At 39.8% G+C, this 21,436-nt stretch overlaps 1 protein-coding gene across 1 annotated transcript in view; it reads left to right on the top strand.

The window, feature by feature from the left end:
• The window catches only part of BLM (BLM RecQ like helicase), a 69,133-nt gene that overhangs the window by 5,960 nt on the left and 41,737 nt on the right, over positions 1–21,436 (top strand). Inside the window, exons 2-8 of the mRNA XM_084869030.1 lie at positions 4,376–4,477; positions 5,330–6,009; positions 7,280–7,442; positions 10,808–10,932; positions 14,276–14,408; positions 15,192–15,868; positions 18,828–19,019. Of these exons, the coding sequence (XP_084725156.1) occupies positions 4,380–4,477; positions 5,330–6,009; positions 7,280–7,442; positions 10,808–10,932; positions 14,276–14,408; positions 15,192–15,868; positions 18,828–19,019 (2,068 nt within the window). The 5' untranslated portion in view covers positions 4,376–4,379. The remainder of the gene's footprint in view (positions 1–4,375; positions 4,478–5,329; positions 6,010–7,279; positions 7,443–10,807; positions 10,933–14,275; positions 14,409–15,191; positions 15,869–18,827; positions 19,020–21,436) is intronic.

The raw sequence follows: 21,436 nt of genomic DNA, 5'->3' as shown, positions 1-21,436 counted from the left end.
ATCTATCATTATGACTGGATTGTGTTGGTAACCTAATAGTCTACAAGTCATGATATTCATGTTTCTTCTTTTCTGGTATTTTCCTTTTTGAGTATTTTTGCACCAGCAAGAATGTTCAATCTGAGAGTGAAAATAAAAGAACAATATTGTTTTTTGCCTATATTTTTAATAGATTCATCCCTATTGTAAAATGTAAGATATATATTGTGTCTGTTAGGTATCTATTAGAAATGGTTTGAATTTCATCAGATGTTTTCTCAAAAATGCATTGGTAATATACACTGTGTGATTCAATATATACAAATATCAAGAGGTTCAAGAAGAGGCCCTGGCTGGTGTGGCTCAATTGGTTGGAGTGTTGTCCTGTACACCAAAAGGTAGCAGGTTCGATTCCTGGTTGCAGGTTCAGTCGCCGGTCGGGGTGCATGTGGGAGGCAACCAATCAATTTTTCTCACATGATGTATTTCCCTCCCTCCACCCTCACTTCATCCCTCCTTCTAAAATCATAAAAGAAAAGTTCTTTTTAAAAAAGTTCGCAAGTAGGGCCGGGACCGGTTTGGCTCAGTGGATAGAACATCGGCCTGTGGACTGAAGGGTCCTGGGTTCGATTCCGGTTGGGGGCATGTACAATACATTGGTTGCGAGCACATACCCAATGGGGGGGGGAGGGGTGCGGGAGGCAGCTGGTTGATGTTCCTCTCTGACATTTCTGGCTCTCTGTCCTTCTTCCTTCCTCTCTGTGGAAAATCAATAAAATATATATTTTTTTTAAAGTTCGCAAGTAGGCAAAACTAATCTATAGTGATAAAGTCAGGTAGTGGTTCCATCTGGGGTATATTAACTGGGAAAGGCCACAAGAAAGCATTCTGGGGTGCCAGGAACGTTCTATACCTGGATTTGGATGCTGTTTGCATAGTTAGACACATTAAGCGAAACCATATTGAACCATTTACTTAAGATTAGTGTACTTTGTTGCTAGTGTGCTTTACCCTGATAGGAATGTTTTTAAAATTTATTGATCAGATTATATTGATTTTTACTGCTTAAACTGTAAACATGATATATTAGTGGTTTCACTTAATGTTAAACCAGCTTTACCTTTCCGTGATTAGTCATAATTGAGACATATGTTACTTAACATTTTTATTCTTTCATTTAATAAATATTTAATGCTAGGTGCTTAGACATGCTATGGGTTATAAAACCCATAATGGCCCATTTTTGCATAGTGTTTACAATCTAGCAGAAGAAATGCCAACTGAATAATTACAAAAGTGAATAGAATTGCAACTACGATAAAAACTGCAATTGAGAGGCATTTCTTATTATAAGAGTAGTATATTATTGGGGTATTTTTTTCTTTCTCAAACACTTATATATTGCCTACTATGTGCCAGATACTATTATTCTAAGCACTTTACACATAAGGTGGGTAGGCATTGTATAGATGAGGAATCTGAGATAGAGAGGTTAAATAATAATGTCCAAGGGCATTTAGCTAATAAGTGGTAGAGCCACAAATACATAGGCTACAAATCCATGTATTTTGTTTGCTCTTAACCACCTTTATGTGACCACCTAAAGATGGAGTTTTCCTTAAGGAAGAAAGGGTTAGATCCACCATTGGGGGATGGAGGATGAGTAGGAATGAATTAAGAGAGTCTGAAAAAAGGCTCATGTGTTAAGAAGGAGCATATAATCAACTTCGTCATATGCTAAGACGGTGCTCGGCAAACTGCGGCTCTTTGGCCCCTTGAGTGTGACTCTTCCACAAAATACCACGGCCTGGGCGAGTCTATGTTGAAGAAGTGGCGTTAGAAGAAGTTTAAGTTAAAAAAAAAAATTGGCTCTCAAAAGAAATTTCAAGTTGATATTTGGCTCTGTTGACTAATGAGTTTGCCAACCCCTGTGCTAAGCCATCAGGAGAGAGAATTGATTGAAAAAGGGTGTTGTAATAAGTAACATGGAGATCAATCATTAGTGACCACCCCCCATTAAGAGTTTTAGCATTGTGCGAAACCGGTTTGGCTCAGTGGTAGAGCATCGGTCTGCAGACTGAAAGGTCCCAGGTTCTATTCTGGTCAAGGGCACGTACCTTGGTTGCAGGCACATCACCGGTAGGGGGTGTGCAGGAAGCAACTGGTCGATATTTCTCTCTCTCTATCCCTGTTCCTTCCTCTCTGTGGAAAATCAAATATATATATATATATATATATATATATATATATATATATATACACATATATATATAAAAATTGTGATTAGGGTAGTGGAGACCCATCACTTTCTTTAGATTGTGACCAGAATCTGACCCACGTTGCTAAGAACCACTGCCAACTAACAAACAGTTCAATGTGTAGTATTTTAATTATCACTTTAAAAATGGTTTCATTTTATAATGTTGGGATTTTTTCCCTCCACTCCACTTTTATTAAGATCATATTCTAAACTTTCTAAATTTTGCTTACATTTTTCTTACTAATTTGTTTTATTAACTTGTGCTTCCACTTTGAAAATCTCCACTGTTTAAAATCTCTACTTTTTTTGTATATATTATATTTTTCTTTGTTACAGTTTTTATTCTCATCAACATTTTTAAAAGACATTGTATCTTTCTCATTTTATCCCCGCCAAATACCTACTTGTCTTAGTATCATGAGAGGCTAATTTTAGAAGGAAACATGGAAATTTTCTAGTCCAACCTTCTTATTTTTGAAATGACGCTGGAGGGAGTCAATGAATTTTTCAAAGCCACACAGTGAATTTGTGGCAGAATTGACCGAAGAACCTGGGTTCTTGGTACATTTCTCATTTCTATTGGTCAAGTGATACTGACCTTCTTACAATTCTGCTTCTTTGTATTATTTTCCTTTGCATGTTAAAGAGTTTGGGCCATGCAAATTAAATATAGTTTGGGCTTTTTATCACTCTACAATAACTTTTTATTTATTCCCATTGATTTGAAAAAGAAAGATAGCCCTGCCAGAGTGGCTCAGCGGTTGAGCATTGACTTATGAACCAGGAGGTCATGGTTTGATTCTCGGTCAGGAAATCAAGGGGGTTGCAGGCTCAATCCCCAGTGGGGGGTGTGCTGGAGGCAGCCAATCAATGATTTTCTCTCATCATTGATATTTCTATCTCTCCCTTCTCTGAAATCAGTAAAAGTATTTTTTAAATAAAAGAAGATAGAATGGGAAAGGAGTTATAACTATCAGCTAAAATGAAAATTCTTTGCTATCCATAGATTTTGGCTGTCCTGTCTTCTTGTTACCGCCTACCCTCCCCGCAGTAACTTGAAGGTGGCTCAAGCTGTACATTATCTCAGGCAATAGCTCAGCAAATATCACAGTTTGTTCTACAAGGTATTCTACAAGAATACTTTTATGCCGAAGTCATTTTGGCTCAGTGGATAGAGCGTCAGCCTGCGGACTGAAGGGTCCCAGGTTCGATTCTGGTCAAGGGCATGTACCTTGTTTGCGGGCACATCCCCAGTAGGGGGTATGCAGGAGACGGCTGATTGATGGTTCTCTCTCATCGATGTTTCTAACTCTCTATCCCTCTCCCTTCCTCTCTGTAAAAAATCAATAAAATATATTTTGTAAAAAAGAATACTTCTATGCTTGGTAAAAGTATTCTTTCAGCTTGAAACTAGATAATTATAAAACGTGGTGTCTTGCTGGGAAACCATTGCTTTCATTGATGGTGCTCTTCCTTCTTTTCCCAATTTACCCTTCGGGCATAGAATTCAATTATTCACTTGTCCTTTGGGTTTTCAGTATGCTTTGATTATTTTCTACCACACTCTCTGTCTAGTTTCTATTTATTCTCCCAGCCCAGGCCAGGTGTCATTTTTCTGCAAGCCCTTTCCTAATTATCTCTTCCCTTAATGTCCTTTGTGCTTATTTTAGCATTGGGGGAAACCAGGTCATTTTGCTATTCAAGTGAGCGTCGGTTAAAGATTATACAGTTCAAATGTAACCAGTTGTAAATGTCAAAACAGTTTATTGCTCAAAAAATGCCTCATTGCCGAAACCGGTGTGGCTCAGTGGATAGAGCGTCGGTCTGCAGACTGAAAGGTCTCAGGTTCGATTCCGGTCAAGGGCATGTACCTTGGTTATGGGCACATCCCCGGTAGGGGGTGTGCAAGAGGCAGCTGGTCGATGATTCTCTCTCATTGATGTCTCTAGCTCTCTATCTCTCTCCCTTGCTCTCTGTAAAAAATTAATAATAAATGTATTTTTTTTTAAATGCCTCATTACTTTGGGCACAATTGAAACAGTGCTCCACCCCCTCTGTCCCCCCCCCCCCAAAAAAAAAATATTGTGATTCATGCAAAGCACATGACTGTACTGATATTTCCCCCTCTCTTTTTAGGATCATGGCTGCTGTTCCTCAAAATAATCTCCAGGAGCAACTGGAGCGTCATTCAGCCAGAAAACTTAACAACCAATTAAATCTTTCAAAACCCAAATCTTCGTAAGTATTTTGGCTGTTTTGTTGTTATACATACAGTATCATACAGATGAGACATCTGTTCTTTCAACCCTTTCACTATATAGATGGGGAAATGAAGCTGTGAGGTCAATGGTTTTCCCACTTTGCAAGTTAATGGTGGAACATGTGTTAGCAGCCCCAAGTAATAAATTGTTCAGCACTTTTGCACAGTACCTGGCACTTAATTAACACTTGCTCAGTAAATATTGGTTGAATGACTTAATAATGAATCTTTTTGTAAATTTAGGTAAATAGATATTTTTTTATGTATTTTAATATAATTTTATATATTTTCCAAAAACAACTTATAAAGAAAATATAGCTCTGTGGTTCTGTTCTTTTCCTCCAAGATACACTCCAAACAGCTAATGGTATCTAATAATTTATAGTCCTTATTGTACCCTTACCAAGTTCTAGGTGCCTGGCTTTAAAGTCACCGTTGACCTTTATGTTGTTAAGATATATACAGGATTCTTACTTCTTTAAATCTCAATATTGCGAGCAGTTTTTTACATTTTCCCCCATAAAACTTGGATCAGAGTAGCAACAAGTAGCCACATTTGAGTCTTTTCTCTTTTTCACTTATGCCATCCCCTCCCTCTGGATGACTACGAACTACAAGCCCGAGAAATAAAGTAGTGGGAATGGCCTGGATACCCTCAAAACTGAATAATTAGCCCTGAGTGGGAATGATCAGAGCATACAAAGTATACTTTAACTCGCCTTATACATTTTAAAATCGGAGAGGGGGGTAGAAGGTAAGTTATATAAATTAGTAAAAAAATTACTGGGTTTGTTAAGAACTCATCTAATTCAAGTATTTCCTTTTTCCAGCTGTTTCACTTTTAAAAAGAAAATACCTTCATCCAACAACGTGTCTGTGACCTGTGTGTCAGTAGCAAAAACGCCTGTGTTGAGTGATAAAGATGTTAACGTTGCCGAGGACTTCTCCTTCACTGACACTTTACCTCGTACCGTGAGCCCGCAGACAAGGATCGGTGCCTTTAAAAATGCTGCTGCGGGACAGCAAGCCAAGAGAATCGGTTCAAAACCATTTTCGCCAGAACTGTTGCCGATTCCGAGGGAAGTCTCCCTTGCCGCGCAGAGCACGCCGAGTAGAAAGGAATTCCGTGATGCCACTTTCAAGAAATTGGAATATAGTTCTTCATCCGATTGGGATGACATGGATGACTTTGATACTTCCGGAAATTCAAAGGCATCTGTTACCCCACTCAGAAACCACTCTGTACGAGTAAGCACTGCCCACAAATGTAAAAAGTCGAAGAGAAACGTCTTGAAAGCACAGCTTCAAAAGGAAAACACAGTTCAGGTTGATCTGACTACTCCTTCCTCTGAATGCAAGCAAGTGGATTTGACTGAGGAACAGAAGGCGGACCCCGAATGGCTGAGCAGCGGTGTGATTTGTATCGACGATGGCCCCAGTTCCGGAGAGCTTACACATGAAGATACTCAGAATGGTCACTCTTTAAAAACTCATTTGGGAGAGGAAAGAGGTAAAAATGGTTTTATTTTCATTTCGGTATATCGATTGTATTCGTTCATCCAAAGCTACGTCTTGGAACAGTAGCAAATGTGAAATAGCTTTTGCCCTTCAGATCTTTAGAGGTGTTGATTGAACAATCTGTTGGCCACATGCTTGAGGCAGAATATAACTGATGAAATGAAAGATTTGATTCTGCTAATAATCTCTGATTTTTACATATGAAAAAAATAAGGCCCATAGAGGTTAAATGGTCCATTGGCTGGTAAGTGGTAGAATTGGGAAGTGAATTAAGCCTTTCTTATATGATTATAATTCCTTTATGGCCTGCTGCCACCGAATATTGCTGTATAATATCTGATCGTGCTATTGAAGTATAAATTGCATTCAGATTATTTTCTGCTTAGGTCTCATAGTTGTAGCTAAGATTAGCCATATAGGGAAGTACCTACCTTATGAAATAGCTGCAAATAAAAGACTAAAATTTTTTTAAAAATATATTTTATTGATTTTTTTACAGTGAGGAAGGGAGAGGGAGAGAGCTAGAAATATTAATGAGAAAGATACATCAACCATCTGCCTCCTGCACACCCCCTACCAGGGATGTGCCCGCAACCAAGATACATGCCTTTGACCGGAATTGAACCTGGGACCTTTCAGTCCGCAGGCCGACGCTCTATCCACTGAGCCAAACCAGTTTCGGCCTAAAATTTTTAAACACCTGAATTCCATAGGGTGAGAGAGACCAGAAAGTGATTGATAACAACCAGAGATATAGTCTAATCAAATGTGTTGTTGTTTATGAAGAGAAAATTTAGTAAAATATAAATTAAAGAGTAACAATGGGCATTGTATTTTCCCTCATAGTCAGGAGAGAGATTGAATCTGGTAGACCTAAGTCACTGGGAAGCCTTTGTGATAAAGTAAAAATAGCTTGTACAAACAATAGTGTTTGTAAAATGATCAGACTCATTATTTAAATATGAGTAAAAAATAGAAAAACAAAAGTGCTAGTGCCAAGTAGGAGTTTCATAATTTAGCAGTCATAAAAATCCTTAAGCAGATCTTTGGCCTCAATCCAGTATTCATTGGACTTAACTCCAATTGACTCAATAATAATTTATGAAAAAACAGGCTGGCATTAAGGTGGGAAATGAGAGGGCTCACGGAGTGGGGCTAGTGTTTATGACTTGCCTGAAGCACTCACTTTGCAGTGCTCAGACCCTGTTCTTTCTGTCTCATTAATGATTGAAATAACCTATGTCATCAACTGTCTACTTTAGATAATAGTGAGAAGGAAAAACACTCGGAAGACACTGAATTCCAGTCAGTGGAGAAATCTCCATGTGCCGAGCTTGATGAAGATGATTATGATATTGATTTTATTCCACCTTCTCCAGAAGAAATAACGAATTCTGCCTCTTCTTCCTCTCTGAAATGCTTTAGGTAACATAGCTAATTCATAGCATTAGTGTTTGCATTTGAGGTATCTGAAATACTTTAATTTAGTTATGCACTATCATTTTTGTATAATTGCATGCTCTGCACAGTTTATTTTATATCTAAATGAAAACTTGAAAAAATTCCTATTGATACATTTGATTTAGTTGGTGGTATCCTAAAGCTATAAAGTTCCAGCTTTAACATACTACCAAATTTATAATTACATGAGACCTCCAAACAATTTTATGAAGTTGATTTTTAAAAATATATATATATTTTATTTATTTTTTACAGAGAGGAAGGGAGAAGGATAGAGAGTTAGAAACAATGATGAGAGAGAAACATCCATCGACTGCCTCCGGCACACCTAAGGAGGATGTACCCGCAACCAAGGTCCATGCCCTTGACCGGAACTGAACCTGGGACCTTTCAGTCCTCAGGCCAATGCTCTTTCCACTGAACCAAACCAGTTAGGACTGAAGTTGATTTTAACATGAGGAATATATGACACAAAGCTCACTTCTTATTTGGAAAGTTACTTAGTAAGTGATATGTTACCTACAGAATAGAATTTTGTTTTTAATCCTACAGAATAGAATTGACATTGTATTTGACATTCACTGAATTTTATTAAATTAGGGACATGATTGTGGTTAATTGGTAGTGTTATGGGGAAAAAATACATAGTCCACACAGATCATCAAAAGCTTAAAATACAAATTAATAATTATTGTTATCTTCATCCTCATCCCAGTCTAAATCATAGTCCAGTTAAGTGGTAGATTATATGCTACGTTTGTAACCAATATTTTGATAAGAACTAGATCTCTATAGTGTATTAACTTTAATTAGAGAAGGAAGACAGGAAGGAGGTGTTTGTGTGCATAATCGAGTTTCTCCGGGTTTGTGTTTTAACAGGTGTGTTGGGATGTTTAGAGGCAGGAAAGGTGGAAGCATGATTATTATTTGATGACAAAACTAAAAATCTATCAGCTGCTCTTGCCTCTTCTCCCTCCCAGTAGGAATTCAGACAGAATTGCACAAAGTAAGAACTGACCAGGAGTTCATATAGATTCTGGATTTTAAGTCAGTAGCATCATGTAGCAGGTGAAGCAGCTGAGGCCCAGGGAGGAGCAGGGGGTGGTCCAGGATGATAAATTAATGGCAGTGGACGAAGATCCAGCACAGTGCTATTTCCTGGCTTTTTGTTTGTTCATTTATAAAGTGTGTATTGCACAAATAGCACTGTAACCACTTACAGGATTCTTGTAATCTCAACATCTGAACAAACCAAACATTTTCTTTATCTGTGTTTGGTTTGGTTTTGTTTTCTGCATGTGTATGATTTTTGCTTTGCTGTAATCAACATCTAACTATACTTCTTATTCTGCCTTTTTTTTAAAAAAAATTATTGATTTAAGAGAGGGAGAAACATTGATTTGTTGTTCCACTTATTTTTTTAATATATATATATATATATTAATAAAATATATATTTTATTGATTTTTTTATAAGAGGAAGGTGGAGGGATAGAGAGTTAGAAACATTAATGTGAGAGAAACATCGATCAGCTGCCTCCTGCACACCCCCCACTGGGGATGTGCCCGCAACCAAGGTACATGCCCTTGACCGGAATCGAACCTGGGACCTTTCAGTCCGCAGGCTGACGCTCTATCCACTGAGCCAAACCGGTTTCGGCTTAATATATATTTTTATTGATTTCAGAGAGGAAGGGAGAGGGAGAGAGAGATAGAAACATCAATGATGAGAATCGTTGACTGACTGCCTTCTGCACGCCTTCCACTAGGGCAGGGGTCTTCAAACTACGGCCCGCGGGCCACATGCAGCCCCCAGGGGAGACTGATCCTGCCCGCCAGGTTTTTTGGGCAGTGAGCGCAGCCGAGGTGTTACAGTAGGAATTAGTAGTTCATATAGTCCGGCCCTCCAGCTCTCTGAGGGACCGTGATCTGGCCCCCACTTTAAAAAGTTTGAGGACCCCTGCTCTAGGGATTGAGCTGGAAGCCCGGGCATGTGCCCTGATTGGGAATTGGACCATCACCTTCTGGTTCATAGGTCCGTGCTCAACCACTGAGCCACACCAACTGGGCTCGTTCCACTTATTTATGCATTCATTGGTTGATACTTGTATGTAGGGGGATAATTCTCTAACCAACTGAGCTAACCAGCTAAGGCCTCTGCTTCTTTTCTCTTAGTATTATTTTAAAAATAGTTTCTGTATTGTGATGTAGTCTTTATTCGTATTCCATTTAATGGCTATATAATTTATTGAGTTTTCATACCATAATTAACTTTTCCTAGATCTTCAGTATTTGGGAAAGGGTTATTTCCAAGGTAGATTCTCTCTGTACATTTTCCATTGCAACCTCATATACACATTTGTGTATATTCTAAAACAAATAGAATTTTCACGAATCATGCCTCATATGCAAAGGACACTTAAATTTTATTACCTTTTTATTGCGTTTTAAAATGCTGGTTATAACTTCTGAATTCGCTTCAGGAGTGTAATGGTCAGGTAATATATAACAGAAAAGAGAAACATGTTTTTGTACCCCCTTCCTCTCTGTAAAAAAATCAATAAAATATATTTAGTAAAAGAAAAAAGAAAAACACCACTTGCTGGAGAAATCAGAAAAATAGCACTTGAGCTGGGCCTAGAAGAACACTTGCTATTTGGATAGGAAGAGATTGGAATGGTGGTTTTTTTCATAGACGAGCAGAGGCTGAATTTCTGAAATAGCCAACACAGGACTTATGTGAAGAATATAAATCATAAAAAAAAAAAAAAAAAAAAAAAAAAAAAGTAAGTCATGCACTGAGATTGGACCCTGGGGTTTTTGAAAGGACATAATTGGAGCCAAAAACCGGTTTGGCTCAGTGGATAGAGCATTGGCCTGTGGATTGAAGGGTCCTGGGTTCGATTCCGGTCAAGGGCATGTACCTTGGTTGTGGGCACGTCCCCAGTAGGGAGTGTGCAAGAGGCAGCTGATCCATGTTACTCTCTCATCGATGTTTCTGACTCTCTATCCCTCTCTCTTCCTCACTGTAAAAAAATCAATAAAATATTTAAAAAAAAAAAAAAGAAAAAAAAGAAAGAAAGAAAGAAAGAAGGAAAGAAAGAAAGAAAGAAAGAAAGAAAGGAAGGACATAATTGGAGACAAAGTTGAAAAGTTCTCCTGGGCCAGAAGATGAATGACTTTGAGGGCCAGCTAAAGAGGTTTTAAAATAGAGAAGATACAAAAATATGTTTCTTTTTCTGTACATATTGTCTGACCAGCTGTGCAAAATATTAGAGGGAAAATCATGTACTCTATATATTGACTGGTTGTATGTTTTTGAACTTGTAGTATGTTAAAGGAGCTTGACACCTGTGACAGAAAGAAGGATGGCCTGAGCACTCCAGAGGACTTGTCAAAACCAGAGAAAATGCCTCTTCAGCAATCTAACCAAGACACCAGCAGAGACCGTGACGGTACACAAAGTATTTTAGACATGTCATGTATTTTAATCGCTTACTTTTGGAAACCAAGCAAGATTGTAGTTTTACCTGTGACTGTATAACATAACATGGCAAATTCTAGTTCCTTATATAGAATCATCCCTCCCTGCTTATTGGTTAGCCAGCATGTGCTCAGACAACTTGTAAACTCACGTTCTCACAAGGTAATTCATTCTTTTTTTTAAAAAAAATATTTTATTAATTTTTTAAGAGAGGAAGAGAGAGGAATAGAGAGTTAGAAACATTGATGAGAGACAATCATCGATCAGCTGCCTCTTGCACACCCCCTACAGGGGATGCGCCCGCAACCAAGGTACATGCCCTTGACCGGAATTGAACCCGGGACCCTTCACAGACCGACGCTCTATCCACTGAGCCAAACCGGTTTTGGCGGTAATTCATTCTTTAATTTGAAAACGCTACTTGTTAGACAATTTTTTTACATTAAACCAAAATTTGCTTAAACATAAGTTTAACCTTTGTGAAGTAAGTCTGAAGCTCCCAGAAGTTTTTTGTGTGTTTTTAAGGGTACATATTATTATGTTTTTCAGCTCTTATCTATAGATACTGGTTTCTAGACATCCTCCTAGTTCTCCTTGTAAAGACTCTGGGTTTGGGTCTTAAAGTTTAATACTTTTTTGTTTGTGGGATTTGTTTCTTAATTCATTAAAACCTTTTCTATCAAATATCTAGTAGAAATAATCCAGTCTATCTAATAAAAACCCAGTGGTTGTAATGCTGTAACAACCAAAGACTGGTCACCAGGAGGTGACTTGACGCTGTATCCTGCATCAGCGGGATTTGACTCTGGGTCCCGCGAGATTTCACGCCCTGAGCCCCTAGTGGTACTATAAGACTGAAAAACAGCAGTCTCCTTTCTCCTAATTTCTACTTCCCAGAGGTTCCTTCAGTCTAGAAATTTGTGTCCTTCTATTCTGGAAGATTTTCTAGTATTTCCTTTTATTTTCTACTTTTTTCTTTCACTCTTTCTGGACTTCCCTTATTTGGATGTTAGGGTTCCATTATCTATTTTCCTGTTTTCCATTTCTTGCTTCTCTGCTTTCTGGAGGATTTCCTCAATTTTATCTTTAACTATTCTGTGGAATTTTTCATTTTTTATCAAATCCATTTCCAAGAGCTCCTTCTCTTCTCTGAATATTTCTGTAGCACATTCTATTCTTCTTTGATGGATGTTGTACATACGGTGTGCCTAGAGGTCTCTGTGTTGTTTTTGTTTGCTCCAAATTTTTTTTTTAATTTAAGTGCTTTACAATATATTTTTTAAAATATATTTTATTGATTTTTTTTTTTTTTTTTTTTTTTTTTACAGAGAGGAAGGGAGAGGGAGAGAGAGCTAGAAACATCGATGATGAGAGAAACATCCACCAACTGCCTTCTGCATAACCCCTACTGGGAATGTGCCCACAACCAATGTACATGCCCTTGACCAGAATCGAACCTGGGACCTTTCAGTCCGCAGGCCAATGCTCTATCCACTGAGCCAAACCGGTTTCGGCTATAATATTAACTGATTTAATCCTTACAAAGGATCTTTATGTTAGTTTCTATTATCCTCATTTTACAAATAAGGAGTGATGACACATGGTCTTAGAAGTAGCCAGCAGCAGAGGTAGGATTTGAACCCAGCAGCCTTGAAGCTCTTGAGTTTACACTGATGGCCTCTGTAATGTTTCTGCATCATTAAGTTTCAGAATGATTGGCAAGGACAGGGTCAAGAACAGAGCCCTACAGAATGTTGTTAGAGGCCTCCCTGTCAGCTGACATCAGTCCATTCATCACCACTTCTTTTTTTAAAAAATATATTTTATTGATTTTTTTTACCGAGAGGAAGGGAGAGAGATAGAGAACTAGAAACATCGATGAGAGAGGAACATCAACCAGCTGCCTCCTGCACACCCCCCACCGGGGATGTGCCCGCAATCCATATACATGCCCTTGACCAGAATCGAACCTGGGACCTCTCAGTCCGCAGGCCGACGCTCTATCCACTGAGCCAGACCGGTTTCGGCTCATTACCACTTCTTGTTTAACTCGTTACAAATCTACTTTCAGACCATGTTTCTTTCCCTTGTCCCTGGGGTTGCAAAAACCTTGGTCATATGACTCCAGAAGTTCAAGGTCTGAGACACCACGAGGAAATGAATGGGACATTGGCTCTGGTGTGACACAGACCTGAAATACAAACCTGTCTTATCCCACTCCTGCCTGTGTGCTTTGGCAGACTGGTTAAGCTTCTTTGGACTCAGTTTCTATAAAACGGTGAAAATAATATTTAACTTGCCAACCAGTTTTCCAGTAAAGTAACACTGTAGGCCTTCAATAAATGGTAGCTATTGTTATCTGCCAGTCTAGTGATCCTTTCAAAGAACTTAGAGCATTAAGATTGGCTGGCTTATTTTTATGAACTCTTGCTAACTCTATAATTGTTTCCTCTCTCTGGAGCTCACAAAGCAGCTGTTTGATAACAGTGTTCTAGAATTTTGTACTAAATCAGTATCAAGATCATTGGCTTGTTGGTTTTGGCGTTCACTTGGCAGTTTTTTTGAACATTCGAACAGTGTTTGCTTGTCTTCACTCTTCCATCAACGAGATGCTTCAGATAATCATGGAAATGTTGTTTGCAGTTTGCCTTTGTAGTCTCAAGTGTCATCTGTCTAGATAAGAAGACTTGAGCTTCTCTCCAATGGCTACACCTCTCTCTGAGCTGTCTTGGTTTTCATTTTCTTCAGACCATTATTTACTTTCCTCTTTCTAAAACTCACGCCCGCCCTGACCAGTTTGGCTCAGTGGATAGAGCTTCAGCCTGCAGACTGAAGGGTCCCAGGTTCGATTCCAGTCAAGGGCATGTACCTTGGTTGCGGGATGATTCTCTCTCATGGATGTTTCTAACTCTCTATCCCTCTCTCTTCCTCTCTGTAAAAAATCAATAAAATATATATTTTTAAATATATATATATATATATATATATATATATATATATATATATATATATTTTGTATGGATATGGTGAGATTTACACCTGAAGTTAGTAAAAAAATCATAGTAAATCGATAAAACTTGATCTTGGTTATCCTAAGAGAAATATTAATATTAACATGAAATTAAATAACATTATTACAGGTTCTCATGATGTACAATTAGAGACAATCTGATTTCCTATTATTTCACGGGCAGATGATAGTATAAAGTTGTTCATTTTGTTTTGAAATGACTTCAGATTTTACACCCATGACTTTGAAAAGCGTGTCTTTTTTGTTTTCAAGGTACAATGCTAACACCATCATTACTTTGCAGGTAGACAGGTGAGTGTGCAGCAGCAGCTTATCCAAGTGATGGACCGCATCTGTAGCTTAGTTGATACTATTCCTGATCATGATCTGAAAGCTCTGGATTGTGGGACCGATCTGCTTCAGCAGCGAAACATAAGGTACCTTGATTTTTTTCTCCGTCTGTAGTGTATCTGACTGCATTGCCACCACTCTGTATCAGAAACGTGCAGGGCAAAATGGTTAGCATTCTGAGTAGGATAGATTGTCACTGTGTTTTAAATTTATTTACTTTTTCAAACTGTTCATTTAGTATTTTATCCAAATTTTATTGTTATTTATTTTTTTAAAATATATTTTATTGATTTTACACAGAGAGGAATTGAGAGGGATAGAGAGCTAGAAACATCGATGAGAGAGAAACATCGACCAGCTGCCTCTTGCACATCCCCCACTTGGGATGTGCCCTCAACCAAGGTACATGCCCTTGACCGGAATTGAACCTGGGACCTTTCGGTCCGCAGGCCGACGCTCTATCCACTGAGCCAAACCAGTTTCGGCAAGTATTTTATCCAAATTTTAAAAAACATATATATTTTATTGATTTTTTTACAGAGGAAGGGAGAGGGACAGAGAGCTAGAAACATCAATGAGAGAGAAACATCCATCAGCTGCCTCCTGCACACCCCGCACTGGGAAAAATGTGCCCGCAAGCAAGGTACGTGCCCTTGATTTTTACGAATCCAACCTGGGACCCTTCAGTCTGCAGGCTGACGTTCTATCCACTGAGCCAAACCGGTTTTGGCGATTTTATCCAAATTTTTGAAATTGGCAAAAAGGAGATGTCTTTTGCCACAGCTTGGGATGAGAACCGACGATCTGCTTTTGTGGCCTGCCGTGGTAACTGCTCACACTTACTGTGGTGGTGTGTGTTTTCTCTTCAGAAGGAAACTCCTGGCTGACGCAGATTTTAACCCAACTGATGCCAGTGTTCTTGGCTCCGTGTGGGGGTGCAGGCCCGAGGCCCTTGGTAACGCCACGGAGGACGTGGCATCCGTTTCCTTGCCTTCCGCATCTTCAAAGGGCGGTTCCTATCCTACAGGGCGTTCGGACGAGTTCAATTTCCCCTCCAATTCCATTTTTTCGGGGGGATGTTCGGCGACTACCCCAGGAAAGACAGGACTCTCGGTCACCAAGAAGGATCTCTTTGAAAGACCATCACTGAATCCCCATTTTCAGAAGTTTTTTGTGAGTGGCAACTGGGCCGAAACACCAAGGACAGAAGAAAGAAAGGAGAGCTCTCGTTTTCCAGGAAGTGTTCTCACAAGCACGGCTGTGAAAGATCAGAATAAACATGCTGCGTCAACAGGTGCCTTCGAGAGAGAAATCCAGGCCTCCCGTGACATTGATGCTTTTGACATAGATGACTTAGACGACGATGACGAGTGGGAAAGTATAATGCAGGACTTGGCAGCCAACAAGTCTTCCACAGCCACCTACCCACCTATTAAGGAAGGCCGGCCCGTGAAGTCGGTATCACAAAGAGTTTCTCCAGCCGAGACAAGCTGCCTTCCCGTGACGTCTGCTCAAAGTAAAAACTTCCCAGGGTCCACTCAGAAATGTAAGTGTCTATTTTAGAATTCTGACTTGATGAGAACGGATCAGGTTATCAAGTAGAGAAATGTTTCTGTCTCAACATATTAACATACAGGGCAGTGGAAGACAGATTTGAAGTAACATTTCTTTTTTTTAATTTATCATTTATTATTTTATTATTATTTTTTTTAATATATTTTATTGATTTTTTTACAGAGAGAAAGAGAGAGGGATAGAGAGTTAGCGAAACATCAATGAGAAGAAACATCCATTAGTTGCCTCTTGCACACCCCCTACTGGGGATGTGCCCACAACCAAGGTACATGCCCTTGACCGGAATCGAACCTGGGACCTTTCAGTCCGCAGGCTGACGCTCTATCCACTGAGCCAAACCGGTTTCGGCTGTCATTTTTCTTTTTTTTTTTTTTAAACTTGAATGTTGAAAGTATTACATGTGTCTCCTTCTCCTCCTCTCCTGCCCCCTATTAACTCCCTCCAGCCTGCTGCCCCCTGCCCCAGGCCTTCACCTGCCGATTGTCTTTGCCCACTGGTTATGCATATATGCACACAGGGTCTTTGGTTTATTTATTGCTTTCCACCCACCCACCTTCCCCCGTCTTCCCTTCAAGATTCTGCATTCTGTTCCATGCTTCCATGTCTCTGGATCCAGTCAGTTCGTCAGTTTATTTTCATTAGATTCCACGTAGGAGTGAGATCATGTGATACTTGTCTTTCTCTGACTCACTTGTTTCACTTAGCATGATGCTCTCCAGGTCCCTCCATGCTATCTCAAAGGGTAAGAGATTCTTCTTTTTCTTTTTAAAAATATTTTATTGATTTTTTACAGAGAAGAAGAGAGAAGGATAGAGAGTTAGAAATATTGATGAGAGAGAGTCATCGATCAGCTGCCTCTTGCACACCCCCTACTGGAGATGTGCCTGCAACCAAGGTACATGTCCTTGACCGGAATCGAACCCAGGACCTTTCAGTCCACAGGCCAACACTATCCACTGAGCCAAACCGGTTTCGGCAAGATTCTTCTTTTTCACTCCTGCATAGTACTCCGTGGTATAAATATACCACAGCTTTTTTATCCACTCATCTCCTGATGGGCTGTTTCCAGATCTTAGCTGTTGTAAATTGTGTGAAGTCACATTTCTGAAACCAATCAAATTGTTTCTTTTGGCCTAGACTCCTTTTAATTAATTCAATAACTATGTATGAGTGCCTACTATGTGCGTGTTCTGCTCTAGATTCTGGTAATAGATAAACGATGAATAGCTCCTGCCCTCTTGCTGCTCACAGTTTAGTGAGGGAAGTTTTTGGAGGAATGAAGCCAGCCACCGTAAAGGCTGCAGAGAAGAGCCAAAATTAATTTTAAAACCTTACATCAACGCAGTGTTTTGTTTTACTGAAACAGGTTTAGATGTACAACATTGTATAAAGTACAGCCTTCTCTATTTTTGTTATTGATGACTTAATCCCACGAAGGTTGTTCTTAGATAGTTACACTGCTGACCTTTCAAATAACCTGTAACGGATTTATTTTTGTAGGCTGTTAGAACGTGTCACACTGGACGTTCGCAATTACCTTGAGATAGCTGAGCGTTGGGGTTGGCGTCGCTGCCAAAGCTGGCGTGAGCTCCAATTCTCTGAGTTGAACCAGAGTTGCGCCAGCGCGGATGGAGAGCAGGGGGCAGACGTGAGTGACATTGTGGAGGAAGAATCAGGAAGCTAAGATGCCTGAGGTTCTTGACCGGGTGATTGGGGAAGTGTGACACCGCTGACAGAAATAGGGGAGTCAGGAGACAGGAAGACGTGGAGAAAGCTGAGGGAGGCTATTTCAAGACTTGTTGAGCTTCCAGTTTTGCTAAGTTGTTTAGGTAGAAATGTCTTGCAGACAATCGAAGATGCATACAGGACTGGAACTTAGAAGTGGATCCATCAGTTCTTATGTCTTCTGTGCACATAGGTCAGTGTTTTTCAACCTTTTTTGGGCAAAGGCACACTTGTTTCATGAAAAAAATCACGAGGCACACCACCATTAGAAAATGTTAAAAAATTTAACTCTGTGCCTATATTGACTTTATATAAAGTAATTCTCTTGAATAGGAATCAAATAAACACAAAGAAAGTATTTTGTAATTACTTTATTATGAAATATTAAGTAAACAAAATAGTGAAAAATTATAAAATTCTTGTCTTGTCTGCACCTACGGCACACCAGGCAACATCTCGCGGCACACTAGTGTGCCGCGGAACAGCGGTTGAAAAACGCTGACATAGGTGATGCTGAAGATCACAGGACTAGGAAAATTCCAGAAAAGAGCCCAGCCCCAAGTGTCGGAAAGACCCCCAAATGTTAGGGGCAGGTGGAGGAAGTGGAACCAAGAAAGAGAATTTAAATCCACAGTTGCCTTGTCAAGAGAGAAGAGGAAGGAGGCAACAGAGAGAGGGAGTGTTTTAGAAAAATCAAGGAAAGACTTGAACTTGGCCTTAGCAAGTCTTTGGCGGCTTTGACACTTGTATGGAAGGAAATCGGTATATGGTTAAAGAAGGAATTTGCTGCTGAAACCGGTTTGGCTCAGTGGATAGAGCGTCGGCCTGCGGACTGAAAGGTCCCAGGTTCGATTCCGGTCAAGGGCATGTACCTTGGTTGTGGGCACATCCCCAGTGGGGGGTGTGCAGGAGGCAGCTGGTCAATGTTTCTCTCTCATCGATGTTTCTAGCTCTCTATCCCTCTCCCTTCCTCTCTGTAAAATATCAATAAAATATATATATAAAAAAAGACGGAATTTGCTGTAGGGAAAGGAATATTAGTGATGACGCAGGGCAAAGGGTAAACGCTAAAGAAAACTGACTTGTGACATTAATGCACTGCTTTTTCTTTTTTTTTTTTCTTTCTTTTTTTTTATTTATTAAATTACTATCTGTGTACATATTTTAACATTGTGCACTGCTTTTTCTTAACCTTATTTTCTTAGACCCATCGGCGCAAAATGCACCACCCAGAAATCTGAATCACGAGCACTTCCAAAGTCTTAATTTTCCTCACACGAAAGAAATGATGAAGATTTTCCACAAAAAATTTGGTCTCCATCACTTCCGAACTAATCAGCTAGAGGCGATCAATGCCGCGCTGCTTGGCGAAGACTGTTTTATCTTAATGCCCACTGGTATGTATTTTTAGATGCGAGCTGGCAGGAATCCATCGGCAGATGTGAAATGAAAGCCCTTTAATAGAAGTAAAAGAACATCGGCACAGTATTTCTATCATTTAGGGCCTTTAAACCTCCCGTGCCAGAGTAAGAAAGTGGATTACCTCATACCCTCTGTTCTAGTTGTTGACACGAAGACATTTATAGCCCTTTAAGATTTTCATCTCAAAGCTGGTTGTGTTTAACCGATATAGTATTTCTCTTTGGGAATTTTTCTTTTTTCCTTTTTCTAGTCTAAATTAGTCTGGAACATGAATAAAAATGTAGGACTGGGATAGAGATGTGACCATTTCTGGCGGTTGATTTGTGACGGTCTCGTGTTCTCTGGTGGTTAAAACCATCAGCTCCAGCCGAAACCGGTTTGGCTCAGTGGGTAGAGCGTCGGTCTGCGGACTGAAAGGTCCCAGGTTCGATTCCGGTCAAGGGCATGTACCTTGGTTGCAGGCACATCCCCAGTAGGGGGTGTGCAAGAGGCAGCTGATTGATGACTCTCTCATCGACGTTTCTAACTCTGTATCTCTCTCCCTTCCTCTCTGTACAAAATCAATAAAATATATTTTAAAAAAACACACAAAAAACATCAGCTCCGGAGTGGTGGCCCGGGCTGAAGCACAGCCCTGCCATTTATTATCAGGGTGACCTTGACCAAGGCACCTCATTCCTCGGACCCCACACGTGCAGCGGGGATAATAATAACCTGCCTCTCGGAGTGTGATGAGAATTAAATGAAAAGCATTTAGCATAGTTCTTTCTTGGCCTGGCTTGAAGAGATCCAGGACTTTTCATTGTGCTATAAACGTTTATAGCAGCTGTTGGATGATTTATAGTCATCCGAGACAGAGTATTAAATAAGCCGTTAGGGTAAGAACCACGGGGAGTCTGGAGTTTCGGTCCTGGCACATGTAATCTTCTCCGGGCCGTCTTATTGCCATCATGGTTTAAGAGTATTATCTGGCTATCTGGATTTTTTTCAAACTGGTTTTAAAATGTAGGTGATGTGTGATTAATAACCATTTACCATTTCATTAACTTTGTTTAATCTGTGTTCTGTGTCAACTCCCAAGTTGGTACTCCAGAACTAAAGCAGGAAAGGCCCCTGGTTGTCCACTGGTTTTGGGGGGCTTTCCATGGTCCTTTGGGGTTTTGAGGGGGTGTTTGTTATTGTTAATCCTCACCCAAGGGTATTTTTTTCATTGGTTTTTATACAGAATGGAAGGGAGAGAAACACATCGATCGGTTGCCTCCTGCACACACCCCAACCGGGTCTAGAATCGAACCTGCAACATAGGCATGTGCCCTTGACTAGAAATCGAACACTCAAACCTTCAGTGTAAGGCCCAACACTAACCATTAAACAACACTGGCCAGAGCTCAAGGAGGTGTTTTTATGTGTCCTTCCACTCCAATTTAACCTCTTGGTATTGTGTGTGTGTGTGTGTGTGTCTGTGTGTGTAGTTTATTTTCAACAAAATTTGTAAGCTACTGATCTAGTACATTTTGGTGGTTGTAAGGTTGAGGCATGATAAGGTTAACTGGCATGTCTAAGTCACATAACCTACTGAGGGATAGAACCGAAACTAGAACTCAGCTTCCTGGTCTTGCCTTGACATTTACATATACAGAACAAAGAGAAATTTACTTATTACACTTGCAGAAAAGATGGGCTGTTTTGTTTAAAAAAAGTCCTAGAAACTGCCTGGCACAAATTTGTATTATTAGCGGGCTGATGAAGTTGAAAATTAGGGATTAATCATTTCAGTTACTGTTGAATGTGTACTGATTGTCTTGCCATTTTGAATTTGAATGGAGAGAGATTCCATCCCACCCCCACCCTTCGGTCTCAAAAGAAATCTATTTCTCTTCATCCTCTGTCAATGCACACAAATAGGGTTCTGCCCGTTACTTCAAAGGAAGATTGGGAATATTATCCTATGGACAGGAGTACACGGAGTATTCATACTAGTCGTTTAACAAAACTGAGATTCTAGAAGTGCCCTCTGGATCATCAAAGAAATACTAAACCATGTTAACTGTGGGTTTTAGTGTTCTATATTTTATCACATTTTAGCTTTTTAAAAAATATATATATTTTATTGATTTTTTTACAGAGAGGAAGAGAGAGGGATAGAGAGTTAGAAACATTGATGAGAGAGAATCATCGATCAGCTGCCTCTTGCACACCCCCCACTGGGGATGTGCCCGCAACGAAGGTACATGCCCTTGACCGGAATCGAACCTGAGATCTTTCAGTCTGCAGGCTGACGCTCTATCCACTGAGCCAAACCGGTTTCAGCCACATTTTAACTCTTTAAAATGAAATCCTATATAATAAAGAGCTAATATGCTAATTAGACCAAACAGCAGAACGACCATCC

Source organism: Pipistrellus hanaki (genome assembly GCF_964339955.1).
Source record: "Pipistrellus hanaki genome assembly, chromosome: 21".
NCBI lineage: Eukaryota > Metazoa > Chordata > Mammalia > Chiroptera > Vespertilionidae > Pipistrellus > Pipistrellus hanaki.
The sequence above is the reverse complement of the archived record's forward strand: the minus strand, read 5'-3'. Positions and strand labels throughout refer to the sequence as shown.